Source organism: Schistocerca cancellata, chromosome 5 (assembly GCF_023864275.1).
Source record: "Schistocerca cancellata isolate TAMUIC-IGC-003103 chromosome 5, iqSchCanc2.1, whole genome shotgun sequence".
NCBI lineage: Eukaryota > Metazoa > Arthropoda > Insecta > Orthoptera > Acrididae > Schistocerca > Schistocerca cancellata.
The window spans coordinates 520,101,488-520,114,626 of NC_064630.1; the positions used below are offsets into that span (position 1 = coordinate 520,101,488).

The window sequence follows — 13,139 nt, forward strand, 5'->3', positions numbered from 1 at the left end:
GATGTTTCACCTGATTCCTGATATTCACGGTACACCCATAGAATGGTCAGAGATACTGTGTTCCATTGCTCATGTGCCAACTATAACACCACAATCAAACTAACTTAAATCTTGATAACCTGCCATTGTAGCAGTGGTAATCAAACTAACAACTGTGCCAGACACCTCTTGTCTTATATAGGTGTTGCTGACCACAGTGGTGTATTCTGCCTGTTTGCGTATCTCTGTATTTGAATATGCATGCCTGTACCAGTTTCTTTGGTGCTTCACTATACTTATTACATGACTTTCTGACACAATGGAAAAAAAAAAAAGTTACGTGTGTAGAGTATAATATTTACAACTTGAAATCTTACAGAGAAACATCTAGAGCATTTATGTAATCTATTGACTTTCAAGTGCCGGCATGAAGTCTTCTGATCTACCATTGTCTGGTCTTGTGGAGTCTTCTTTTGCGATGCGTCTGATGGCCTGTGGCTCCCCACCATCACATAGTGGGAATGGTTGCCTCACTTGATTACTCCACTTACGAAAAAATATGTACAACTGCCTTGTTGGCTATCAAATTTGTTTAGCATTGACCATGTTTTGTGCGTCAAGTCAAATCGTGGTGGTTTTTGGGTGATACGAGGCAAGTTATTTCTTTTGTCATCCAGGCCATTCTTCAGTCCATGCGTTAGTAAGGTGGAACTCATCTTCCACAGAATCCCTTGCTGTTATTGTTAGTGGCCATCTAGAATGGAGTCAGCTGTGAAGTCAGGGTAGAGCATACTAAGTTTTTGGGTGTACATATAGATGAGAATCTTAAAAGGAAAATTCGTATTTTGGATCTTCTAAAGCAACTGTGTTCAGCAACTTTTGCAATCAGAATAATTGCCAATTTTGAGGATATAGGAATTAGTAAGCTAACATACTTTGCATACTTTCACTCTCTGATGTCATACAGAATAATATTTTGGGGTAACTCAACACTTGATAAAAAGTATTCACTGCTCAAAAGAAAGTGGTTAGAATACTGTGTGGGGTTCATAGTCGCACATCTTGTTGGCATCTTTTTAAAAGATTGGGAATTCTTACAACAGCCTCACAGTACATTTACTCACTAATGAAATTTCTCCTCAACAACAAGAATCAGTTTAAAAACAACAGTGACATTCATGATTATAATACCAGAAAAAAGAAAGACTTATACAATCTTTTACTCAACCTATCTTTGGCACAGAAAGGGGTAAAATGTGCTGCTATAAAGATTTTTGACAAATTGCCAGATGAAATAAAATGTCTGACAGACAGCAGTAATAGCTTCAAAAATAAACTGAAATCATATCTTCTTGACAACTCCTTCTATACCATAGATGAATTCTTGAATAGGAGAAAATAAATCTATAAATGTAGTATATGCATGTTGTGCCATTTAAGGGAATGGGGTAAATGATAGAAATATTAATCTTTAACACTGTACTATATATATATGTTGTTGTTGTTGTCTTCAGTCCTGAGACTGGTTTGATGCAGCTCTCCATGCTACTCTATCCTGTGCAAGCTTCTTCATCTCCCAGTATTAACAGCAACCTGCATCCTTCTGAATCTGCTTAGTGTATTCATCTCTTGGTCTCCCTCTACGATTTTTACTTTCCACGCTGCCCTCCAATGCTAAATTTGTGATCCCTTGATGCCTCAAAACCTGTCCTACCAACCGGTCCCTTCTTCTTGTCAAGTTGTGCCACAAACTCCTCTGCTCCCCAATTCTATTCAATACCTCCTCATTAGTTACGTGACCTACCCATCTAATCATCAGCATTCTTCTGTAGCACCACATTTCAAAAGCTTCTATTCTCTTCTTGTCCAAACTATTTATCATCCACGTTTCACTTCCAAACATGGCTACGCTCCATACAAATACTTTCAGAAACGACTTCCTGACACTTAAATCTATACTCGATGTTAACAAATTTCTCTTCTTCAGAAATGTTTTCCTTGCCATTGCCAGTCTACATTTTATATCCTCTCTACTTTGACCATCATCAGTTATTTTGCTCCCCAAATAGCAAAACTCCTTTACTACTTCAAGTGTCTCATTTCCTAATCTAATTCCCTCAGAATCACCTGACTTAATTCGGCTACATTCCATTATCCTCGTTTTGATTTTGTTGATGTTGATCTTATATCCTCCTTTCAAGACACTGTCCATTCCGTTCAACTGCTCTTCCAAGTCCTTTGCTGTCTCTGACAGAATTACAATGTCATCGGCGAACCTCAACGTTTTTATTTCTTCTCCATGGATTTTAAAACCTACTCCAAATTTTTCTTTTGTTTCCTTTACTGCTTGCTCAATATACAGATTGAATAACATCGGGGACAGGCTACAACCCTGTCTCACTCCCTTCCCAACCACCGCTTCCCTTTCATGCCCCTCGACTCTTATAACTGCCATCTGGTTTCTGTACAAATTGTAAATAGCCATTCGCTCCCTGTATTTTACCCCTGCCATCTTTAGAATTTGAAAGAGAGTATTCCAGTCAACATTGTCAAACGCTTTCTCTAAGTCTACAAATGCTAGAAATGTGGGTTTGCCTTTCCTTAATCTAATTTCTAAGATAAGTGGTAGGGTCAGTATCCTCACGTGTTCCGACATTTCTGCGGAATCCAAACTGATCTTCCCCGAGGTCAGCTTCTACCAGTTTTTCCATTCGTCTGTAAAGAATTCGTGTTAGTATTTTGCAGCTGTGACTTATTAAACTGATAGTTCGGTAATTTTCACATCTGTCAACACCTGCTTTCTTTGGTATATTTTTCTTGGAGTCTGACGGTATTTCGCCTGTCTCATACATCTTGCTTACCAGATGGTAGAGATCTCATTTTTGAGACGTTTGTATTCCTTTTTGCCTTCTTCATTTACTGCATTTTTATATTTTTTCCTTTCATCAATTAAATTCAATATTTCTTCTGTTACCCAAGGATTTCTACTAGCCCTCGTCTTTTTACCTACTTGATCCTCTGCCGCCTTCACTACTTCATCCCTCAGAGCTACCCATTCTTCTTCTACTGTATTTCTGTCCCCCATTCTTGTCAATTGTTCCCTTATGCTCTCCCTGAAACTCTTTACAACCTCTGGTTCATTCAGTTTATCCAGGTCCCATCTCCTTAAATTCCAACCTTTTTGCAGTTTCTTCAGTTTTAATCTACAGTTCATAACCAAGAGATTGTGGTCAGAGTCCACATCTGTCCCTGGGAATGTCTTACAATTTAAAACCTGGCTTCTAAATCTCTGTCTTACCATTATATAATCTATCTGATACCTTCTAGTATCTCCAGGATTCTTCCATGTATACAAAATATATATTAAAAAATCTTGTTTAATATGTGCATTTCTTGTGCACTTGATATTAGCCATATTTTTTTTGTAATTTATGTATCATAGTTGAGGGGGTGGAATGTGGGTTTGTACTGGCAGACATTCTGTAGGTGTTGATTTGATAACACCAGCAATCATTTTTAAGGAATTATTTTGGTGGACACCTATTATATGTGCATATTGACTGTTTAGCAAAACTCGAGCACAATATTCAGTGGTTAAGAAGAAAAGACTAAGCGCACAAGAACATATGGTGGATGCCAATGCTCTCCTATGTGTATTTCATAGCTTTTGAATGATGTTTCTTGTTTTCAATTTTTTGGCTGTTTTTGTTATGTGCTTTCTGAGGAACTGAATTCTATGAAGTGTTACACCCTGGTACTTTGGTGTTTTACTGTGAGTAAGTGTAGTGTATGGGGACAAGATCAGTAATCGGGATATAGAAAACTTAATTCCCATATATGTCGTAGCTCATATTTTCTTACACTTGACACTGCGTCCATACAGAATGAAGTATAACAAAAAACTGACTAAAGTAATGTTAAGATGGAAACTCGACAGAGCACATAGAGTTCACAGATATTAAGTTTTGTGGTTGATATGAACTATCGAGGCCACAACCTCCCCCCCCCCTCCCCCGCAGTATGGAATACTATAGATGTCCAAGGGTGAGGGCATGTGGGTGTCGACATCGACGTCGGTGGACATCATGCATGTAGGCAGGTGCACCATAAGTACTTCCATCTCGAACGAGGTGGGTTGTTCAGATGGAGCAGCGAGAGGCAGCTCCACTTCATAGTCAATCAGCCACCATGGCCGGATGAGATGGCGGCCGACCTGGGAGTAAGCGGGTGGGGCGGTCAATAGCATGGGGGATGCATGTATGTGGTTCGAGCCGTCCATAGAAATGAAAGCACGTAGAGATGCTCAGTCACACTCACGCGGAAGTGTGAGGTTGTGTGCAGTGTTGATGTGTAAGGGACCATCCGATGACGTAACCTCGGTATCTGTCAAAAGAATGAGCACTCAGTCATCGAACATCACTATAGAGACGTCCTTCACTTGGTGCGGCGGCACGCTGATGGACAAACTGATAGTAGGTGTGTGTGTCTCCGGCATTGGAGGTGAGGGGGTGAAACCTGTGCAGCATGAAACAGAGGCTGAGGTCAGGAAACCAGCTAACGGTGGCGAACAGTCTTTGGCAGAAGAGGTGTGTGGTGAGGTTGATGGGAGCACGTCTTCGTACTTGATCAAGGATGGATCGTCTGCAGAGTCCAACTGCGGCGGTGTGAGACTGCATGTTAAGGTTTGTTAGATGGAAGCACCAGATTTCTATTTTCATGGTTTTAACAACTAATGTTGTATAAGCAGCAGAATAACTCTGTAATGTCTTTTGCCTGCAACCTTGTTTTTTCTAACATATCCAGCTATTGACCCAGGCAGTCTTTTATGGATGTATTTATGACCTGTACTATTTTGCCAGTTGTGAGGAATATTTGCAGTTATCTTATCCCAAGAAAATTGATGTTTTGTTGCATTGTGTAGTAATCAAATAACAAAAGCATATATCACAATGATTTTCAGATATTAATATTTGTGTCTTTTAATAGATTAGCCCTAAGGAATCTCTTCCCCACAAACATAAATATATAATACCGCCTGTTTTGGCCATATTTGAAATCATTTTCATTTTTCAAATATTTAATTCATGATTTTGGACTTAGTAAAGTTTGATATTACTTACATATTTTTTTTCTTATATATATATATATATCAATAACTAATTATTGTTCTATATTATACCATGAAAATTAGTTTTCCCATAAATGTTAATGAAGATATATGAAACAGAATATTATCACTTATTCTTAGTTTGCAAAATATTTTACATTCAAATCATCTGTCTGCATTTTTTATTGTGAGACAATGGGAAATCCATGTAGGAATATCAACTTTTCAGGAAAAATAGATTTCTACTTATCTTAAAGAAGACATGTTAAGTTGTAGCAAGGCACAATTAAAAGACAGTTATATAAAGCTTTCGGCCACAGCCTCCATCAATAAAAGAGAAACACCTACCATTCATATACACAAGCAAGTACACCTCACGCACACCTGACTCGACCGGAATCCATCTACAATGTGGGATGTAAGCAGCAATCTGGAGGGGGTGGAGAAGTGGCAGGGATAGTAGTGTACTGATGAGGGGGGTAGACAAATGCTCTGTGGTAGAGTGTGCAGGGACAAGAATGACAATAGGCGCAGTGTCAGTAGGTTGAGGGTTTATGGGCCTCCCTGTCGCACAACCTCCTGATGATGCACCTGTTGGCATTCAAGTCCCTGCACACTCTGCCAGACAGAATTCATCTCTCCCCCCACCTGTACACTACTATCCCCTCCTCTTTCCGGCCCCCTCCAGATTGCTGCTTGCCTCCCACATGATAGTTGCATTTTGCTCCAAGCCGTAGAGTTGGCAATCATGTGTGCATGGTGTGTGCTTGCTTGCACATATGAATGGTGTGTGTTTCTTTTTTGTTGATGAAGTCTTTGGCTGAAAGCTTTACATAAGTGTCTTTTAATTGTACCTCTCAGCAACTTAATGTGTCTTCTTTACAAAAAGTAGCAACCTACCTTTCCTGTGTTGTTGTATTTATATAGTTACTGATTTACAATCAATATCTGATTAAGTTACCAACTTAAAAGAAAACCAATAACTTTAGAAATATTCACTCCTATTTTACAGTACTGTTATTACCTGTTATTTTCATAAATATGTAAAAGATTTTATATTTGGAGAATGTAAATTTATAGCTAAGACAAAGTTACTTTGATAGTAATGTGATATATAGAACTTCCTGGAAGCTTCCAGAACAATCCCCAAGGTATATACTATTCTTGCTTGTAGCCAATTCCATCAGACTCTATTCTGTAGCACAGAGAGAGAACAGGATGTGAAGATTTTCGTTTTGTTCTGATTAGAAAAGCAATGGATCTGTTAATAACTTTTATGTGCATTTGGAGTTTATATTTGCCTTGTGATTTTGGACAGTGTGTGTAACTGTGAATTGATTTATGTTAAATGAAAATAGTACATCATAATCTGGAAATTTGTTACTAAGCTTCTGCCATATCACTTCAACAACCCAGGACCTACTGAGACTATATAGTTATTGCCACCCTTGGATACTGACATCATTTGCAAGTTAAGTAAATAATTAACAATGTGGCTGAAGGAGATTCCTCTCTTGAATTTCGTCTACAAACACAGCATGTGATCTGATTTACACCTAAAATCAGTGTCGTTTGAAACATAAAGTTTGCAGTGTTGAAAAATTATGGAAGTGAAACAAATAACAAATGATCCCAAGATAACTTGTTACCTGTCACTCAGCAGTGGAAGAAATGATTTTGCAATCAAAAGAGTCTGAGTCTAGGTAATCAACAAGAAGCTAGTGTTTATCTTTGGATTCTGAATCTTTCAGTGTAGCATGTTTACTTTATCATGTGATGTGATGTCGAAAAAACTGTGAACCACTTCAGGGCTTCTGAAATTTGCTCTTGGAAAACACAATAGAGATTGCTGGGCATAGTGCTTCCTTACGTGCAATAAGAAAAATTGATCACTCCAACAATACACTTATTGGAAACTGTAACCGTTACAGTTTGAAGGAAATTGCAACGCCAAATTTTGTGTCATAACTGGTATGGAATCAAGAGACACCAAATTGCAGAAAAGCCTGTCAAATTTCAAGATTTTTCTTAATTTCTCATATTATGAAAAACATGGAATTGTGTGTTGCTTTCAATTATGTACAATTTGTCCTTCTTGTTGTATATAAACTGTCTCTTTGTTTAAATGATGTAAGATACTGATACATTGTGTCTTTTCATTCTGTTTCTTACCATCGTATGTTTTCTTCTATTTTAGTTTTTTTGTGAACTAACCAACAATTTTTCCAAATATTTTGTATGTTCACAGTGTGAAGATGAAATACATCAGTGGGTAATCTGTGATGGTCCGGTAGATGCAGTCTGGATTGAGAATATGAATACTGTCCTAGATGACAACAAAATGTTATGTTTGGCAAACTCAGAACGTATAAAACTCACACCTTGGGTCCACATGGTCTTTGAGGTGCAAGATTTAGCACAAGCCTCCCCTGCTACAGTCAGTCGCTGTGGGATGGTCTATATAGATCCTGAAGAATTGCAGTATATGCCATATGTAAACACTTGGCTGAAGAATCTTGGTGCACCAATGCCACCTGAACTTAAAGATTATGTCAAGCAGTTGTATGAAGGTTATGTTGACAAAGGACTGACCTTTGTTAAGAAAAACTGCAACCATGCAATAGCACAGGTATGTTAAAACAGGACAGCATTTTCTTACAAAGCAACTCTCAGCAAGTACACAGCATTCTTGATATAGATAATAGATCTTAGCACCCTTCTTTCTTTATAAATGCACATAAATAATGTTATTAAAAAACAACATAAGTCTTGTTTTCTAGTGATATGCACTGATTCATTCATTCGTCCATGACATTCTGTGGATCCCACCATGAAGAAAAGTCATTTGCAATGTGAAACAAGTCAAGATGTAAATTAACAAAAAGAAACATCTGCTAGCTGGTGTGCTGAATTGAAGAGAGTCATATGAAATAAATAGGACAGAAGATGTTGATACTGTAGGGAAAGTAGGATAAAATTTCTTGGCCTGGGTGTATGTCATGAAGATATCTTGAATGAACCTTAAACAAACAGTGGCTCCTCTTTGGCTTAGTATGCCTCCTTCCAGAGCATTGTCCTCCACCTTCCTGCTGGCTCCATAAAGACATCATCCATATAAAATCCACTGTCTACCAACACTACTTCATCTCTTATAGTTACCAAACTGTCATGTTAAGAAAGTGGTCTAGCCACCTGTGGATGATACATCTGCAGTGACTAGCAATCACTTGCCCAATATGCTGAATATTTTGTTAAAAAGCAAAAGGTCAGACTTGTCATCTTGAAACAAGTTTTGATTTTTTTCCGCTGTTAGTCAACTTAGCAAAATCATCATCTGCAGAATTTCAGCTACTGACATGAGCTGGAAATTGGTCAAGAGTAAATAAGAAGTATGACAATTTTTGCATGATTTTTGCACTTAAAACTGCCAGGTGTACAGCCCTGAATTCTCACACTGTGTGACACAGTGCACTCTTGCCTTGTCACTGATTTGTGAGAGGAGTACTGAATTGCCACTTGAAAGTGGTCAAAACATAATTTAATATACATAGAGAAGTACAGTTATCTCTTATCCAGAATGCTCTTTCCAGATTGATAAGAAGTACATTTAATTAAAAGCCGGCCAGGGTGGCCAAGCGGTTCTAGGCGCTACAGTCTGGAACCGTGCGAATGCTACGGTCGTGGGTTCGAATCCTGCCTCGGGCATGGATGTGTGTGATGTCCTTAGGTTAGTTAGGTTTAAGTAGTTCTAAGTTCTAGGGGACTGATGACCTCAGAAGTTAAGTCCCATAGTGCTCAGAGCCATTTGAACCATTTTTTAATTAAAAACGGGATTTCCAAAACATCAAAATTAATTTTGTTTCTTGTAAATTTTGTAAAAATATGAAATACCAATACAGTGTCCCAAATGTGTATTATTTGTGTGTCATTTACATTAATTAAACATAACATTTGATAGTGCCGTGATCCACAGACATTCATCAGGTACTTACACAAAGCGTAACATAAGGCAGGAGTCCTTCCTATTGTCAGTGTATTTGAGGAGTACCATGCGCAGTTCATCAGAGTTTAAAACCTAAGAAGAGGAAAACTGATATCTGTGATTGCAGCTTAATGATATTATACGAGTGGTGGGCTGAAAACTACATTGATTTATCCAAAATCATTTTCTCTGTTAATGATGCAAAAAATGTCTGCCGGTGCCAGAAAAACTCTCTGTCTAGCAGAAGACATACACACTATGGGAAGTCCAGGATGGTATAACAATAATATTATCAAAAAGATAGATTGTTACTCATTATACAGAAGATACATTAAGTCACAGGCAGTCGCAACAAAACGACCACCATACATTTTAGCTTTTGGCAAAAAGGCCTTCTTGTGAAGTAGAGAACACACACAGATATTCACACAAGCACAATTCTCATACATGAGACCACTGTCTCTGGCCACTGTGACCTGACTGAGTTATAACAGTGCCCAATGGGAGCAACAATATAGTGTGGGTTGTGGGAGTGAGGAGAAAGCATGGGACAAGGAACTGAAGGAAGCAGGGTGGTGTGGGGGATGGTGTAGTTCTGCTGGGAGAACATGCAGGGACAAGGCAAAGGCAGGTTAGAGCTGCTAGATGCAGTTGGTACATGTGTGGCAGTGGGAGGGGGGGGGGGGGGGGTGCAGAACCATGAACATAAGCTCCTGGCCTTGACCTTTGCTAGTCCCTGTTCTTCACTTACCCTTCCTGTTCCCTGCTTCCACTCCAGTATGACATAGCCTGTATTCTGCCACACATCCACTTGTCCTTCAAGTCTACTGCTTGTAGCCATTTATTTCCATCTTCATTCAGCCAATTCTTTGTCCAGCAATGAAATTGTTGCTCCTGACTTTTCTTTTGGAGGCAGCTGCTAATCAAATGTTTGACTGTCATTTTATGAAAAAAATTATCTTCAATTTCTTGATGTCAGTAAACCATAGTCTGTCACATAAAGTGTTTCATTTTTATTTCTAACTAAATGTATGCACCATTTCAGTGTTTGTCTATGCCATGAGACTCAATTTACAAAACAATTTTTGGAGCAAGATTTTTGGTTAGAACAATGTGTTCCTCAAGGTTACCCAACATTAACAGCAAGTGCGTCCAAAAACAAATATTAGCTTCTTTGTTAACATAGCTGTGAAGACAGATTATTGTTCTATGAGTATTGCCTTGATGAGACAGCCCACATTCCTCTGATCATCTACAGTCCACTCACTGTAACGACAGATAGTAAATGGAGGGGTATCCAACTCGTAGATGCAAATGCCAAACCAGGAAATACACGTTTTTGTGATTTTGTATAGGTAACTTCTAGTTTGTATCAGCAGCTTAAATTTAGTATATGGGTTTTCAATCGTGTTAAGTATGAGTTATAAAATACTCACTGGAAGTTTTGACATGACAAGTCTGATCCTTTGCGCGTATGAGTCTTCATAGATAGGTAACCCTCCAAATATAGATCTTGATTAGATGCCCTATGTCAGGCTCTTCCAACGCTGCTTCATCAGGCAGGGGCACTCGCAAGACCCTTCCTCTCACCTAAGGGCTCATATAGGTAATGTAGACATCCCACCAGATATTATTGCATGCATTCTTGCATTCTATGCATGCATGACATACTTGGCCACCACTCACCACCTGAGCTTGGGCAGTAAAATATAAACACAACCACTATGATCCTGCTGCAAGACTGCCTGCACATCACGTTTTTGCCTACCTGTGCCCATGTCTGCGCTGTTACTCCCAGGTGGGCACTGATTGAGAACAGCCTGTTCATATCTACAGTGTCCTAAGTTCTCCACCCACCCCTTCTAACAATGTATGAAGAGGATCCTGTCAATATCCCAATCCAATGTCAGCCCATTCTGGAACAACTATACTGAATCTGTCAATGCTTTCCCACACATCTACTCCCAAATCCTTTCCAGATGAGTCATGTATCTGTGGAAAAGCTAAGTTTAGCATATCAAATGTAATGTCATCTGCAAACATAGCCATGTCAAATGCCAATTCCACTGTAATTTTTGTACAGTGTTTTCCATGGACCCAATTTCCAATCTACTATTTTTATTAATGGTTATTGATAATCACATCAGCTGTGTTGTTACACATTATCAGGTTGTGTTGTGCCAAAAGATGTTCCAAGAACTAAATCAGTCATAATGCAATAAAGTTAGTTAGGTTCATGTTCCATGGATCATGTCACGTGATATATCATAATTATGTGGAACATGTCATTTTCCATTCACACTGTAAATATGGGTACATGCTAAACATTTCTGGGGGGTTTTATGAAAAAAATACTGATTTCAGTTATTAATTCATACCCACCAACCTTTAGACATTACAATAATGGAAATAATTCCTATGAATATAATAGAGGGAAACATTCCATGTGGGAAAAATATATCTATATATATGAAATGTCTGCTTGTGTCTGTGTACATGCGGATGGATATGTGTGTGTGTGCGAGTGTGTACCTGTCCTTTCTTCCCCCCAAGGTAAGTCTTTCCGCTCCCGGGATTGGAATGACTCCTTACCCTCTCCCTTAAAACCCACATCCTTTCGTCTTTCCCTCTCCTTTCCTCTTTCCTGGCGAAGCAACTGTTTGTTACAAAAGCTTGAATTTTGTGTGTATGTTTGTGTTTGTTTCTGTGTCTATCGACCTGCCAGCGCTTTTAAATAATATCTATGGAACATAAGGTGTTGTCAAGGAGAAATTTTTTTGTTATATTTTCCAAATTTTACTTTGCTGCCTGTCACACATTGTATATCACTGAGTAAGTGACCAAAAACTTTAGTTGCACCATTGTGCACCTCTTTTTGTACTGATGACAAACTTAATGTGGAGTAGTGGATTTCATTTTTCCTTCTGGTACTGTAACTATTTACATCTTTGTTCCTTTTGAACTGTGGTGGATTACTTACAACAAAGTTCATAAGAGAATAAATATACTGTCAATCAGTAGTCAGAATGCCCAGATCCTTAAACAGGTGTTTACAAGATGATCATGGGTGAGCACCATGTATTTTTCTTACAGCACATTTTTGAACAAGGAGCTTCTAGTATATCGAGTGATAAACAGCAAGCTTATTTGATGGTTTGTTCCAAAGTACATCTGATGTCATCAGTGTATAACAAATGGAGTGACCGCAGCTTCCACCGCTTAGGTTTAATTCATGTAGTTAATACCTTGTATGCCCTTGACTATCGTCCATTAATTTTACTTACAATAGTTTTGCTCAGAGCCTGTCGACAGAAACTGGGGTATATTGTGCCTCTATCAACTGCTGCCAGTGTAGGCTACTCCATTTGCTGTGTACCGCACTACAGTGAACAGTTGTGTGATGGCTTGTTTGTCTTTGTTGCAGTCCCCAATAGTATTTGATGAATTGTGATAGCACTGATTGTTATAAATGTAACAAATTGCTGGAACAGAGAAACACTGAAATCACAGTAGACTTAACTTTATTTCGTATTCATTGTGTAAATAAGTACTACAGGTGAAGGAAAACTTGTGTGTATGTTCATGCACAGACCCATATGTGAGATTTCAACATCTTTCACCGTACTTTACAGTTTTTGGTTTAATTCATTTGTTCTACAATTTTTGCTTTTTTTCTGGGTGAGCGCAAAGGAAAGATCTCTCAAAAATGTATGTTTTGATGTATAACTTATGGTTGCAGCATGTCAGAAAATGGGTCAATTACTCTGTACAGAGATATCAATGTCAGTTTGATGAGTTTCTACTTGCTGTTACACATTTGTGGTGTTTTAAGGGCTGATAAAATTCATTACCACAAATTATTGAATAAACATTGTACTGTACATTTAATTTCCTTCATTTACACAGAATTTATACAGTGTATTGGAGAGGGTTATGATTTTTAATCATATATATCAATTACATATGATTTTTGCTCATATTTTGGGGGTTTTCACATATTGTTACAGAAGAAGCTGAGTAACACTGTGGTGTAGTGGTTATGATATTAAATGGTTGCATGAAGGGTTGTGA

At 38.3% G+C, this 13,139-nt stretch overlaps 1 protein-coding gene across 1 annotated transcript in view; it reads left to right on the plus strand.

Annotated features, from left to right (window-relative positions):
* Positions 1-13,139, plus strand: part of LOC126188640 (dynein axonemal heavy chain 6) — a 1,044,937-nt gene that overhangs the window by 449,297 nt on the left and 582,501 nt on the right. Inside the window, exon 74 of the mRNA XM_049930241.1 lies at positions 7,335-7,715. Coding sequence (XP_049786198.1) covers positions 7,335-7,715 — 381 coding nt within the window. The remainder of the gene's footprint in view (positions 1-7,334; positions 7,716-13,139) is intronic.